At 41.1% G+C, this 1,120-nt stretch overlaps 1 protein-coding gene across 1 annotated transcript; it reads right to left on the reverse strand.

Annotated features, from left to right (window-relative positions):
• Window positions 1–245: 245 nt before the first annotated feature.
• Window positions 246–563, reverse strand: LOC114398542. Its single transcript, XM_028360725.1, has one exon. The coding sequence runs from the start codon at window positions 561–563 to the stop codon at window positions 246–248; it is 318 nt and encodes a 105-aa protein (XP_028216526.1).
• Window positions 564–1,120: the final 557 nt, after the last annotated feature.

Here is a 1,120-nt window from a genome sequence, read left to right on the forward strand (position 1 = left end):
TCCAACAATCACAAAAAAGTTGAAACCTAACTATATGCAATGATGTATAGAAAACAATGATTAAGAAAATAAGGAAAAAGCTGGGTTGCCTCCCAGTAAGCGCTTCTTTAATGTCATTAGCTTGACGCATGTTACCTCTAAGGGTCTTGTAATTGCATAATGTTTGTCAATCTCTCAATGTTTCCACCATGGTATAGCTTCAATCTATGACCATTTACTATCCATGTTCTGTCCGGAGTCTCTAACTAAGGGTCAAATAATTCCACTGCTCCATATGGCTTGACTTCCTTGATGGTAAATGGTCCAGACCATTTAGACTTTAGTTTGCCTAGAAACAACTTCAATCTTGAGTTGAACAACAACACTTGTTGTCCTGGCCTAAAGTCCTTCTTTAACAGCTTCTTGTCATGATAAGCCTTCACTTTTTCTTTGTACAATCTTGAAGACTCATACGCATTCAATCTCATTTCTTCCAGCTCCAAGAGTTGCAACTTCCTCTTTTCCCTTGAAAGAGCCTCATCAAAATTCAGAAATATCAAAGCCCAGTATGCCTTATGCTCCATTTCTACCGGTAAGTGGTAGGCATTTGCCATAAACCATTTGGAACGGAGACAGGCCTATAGGGGTCTTGAAGGTAGTTCTGTAAGCCCATAGTGCATCATCTAGCTTGCTTGACCAATCCTTCCGAGTGGAGGCCACAGTTTTCTCCAAGATCTTCTTCAATTCCCTATTGGAAACTTCAGCTTGGCCATTTGTTTGAGGGTGATATGGTGAGGCTACTTTGTGTGTTACATGATAGTGGCCTAACACCTTCTACAGCTGGCTGTTGCAAAAATGAGAGCCCCTATTGTTGATTAAGACCCTAGGCACCCCAAAGCGAGCAAAAGTTTTTTTCTTCAAGAACTTCACTACAGTTTTGGCATCATTCTTTGGGGCAGCCACTGCTTCAACCCATTTAGAGGCATAATCCACAGCTACAAGGATATATTCATTTGCAAAGGATGGGGGAAGAGGACCTACAAAGTCAATTCCCAACAGTCAAAGACTTCCACCTCCATTATCAATCACATCAATTTTTGCTTTGTCTACTTCAATCCCCCTCACAGAGATTTTGTGGCCT

The sequence above is a fragment of the Glycine soja genome, chromosome 19 (genome assembly GCF_004193775.1).
Source record: "Glycine soja cultivar W05 chromosome 19, ASM419377v2, whole genome shotgun sequence".
NCBI lineage: Eukaryota > Viridiplantae > Streptophyta > Magnoliopsida > Fabales > Fabaceae > Glycine > Glycine soja.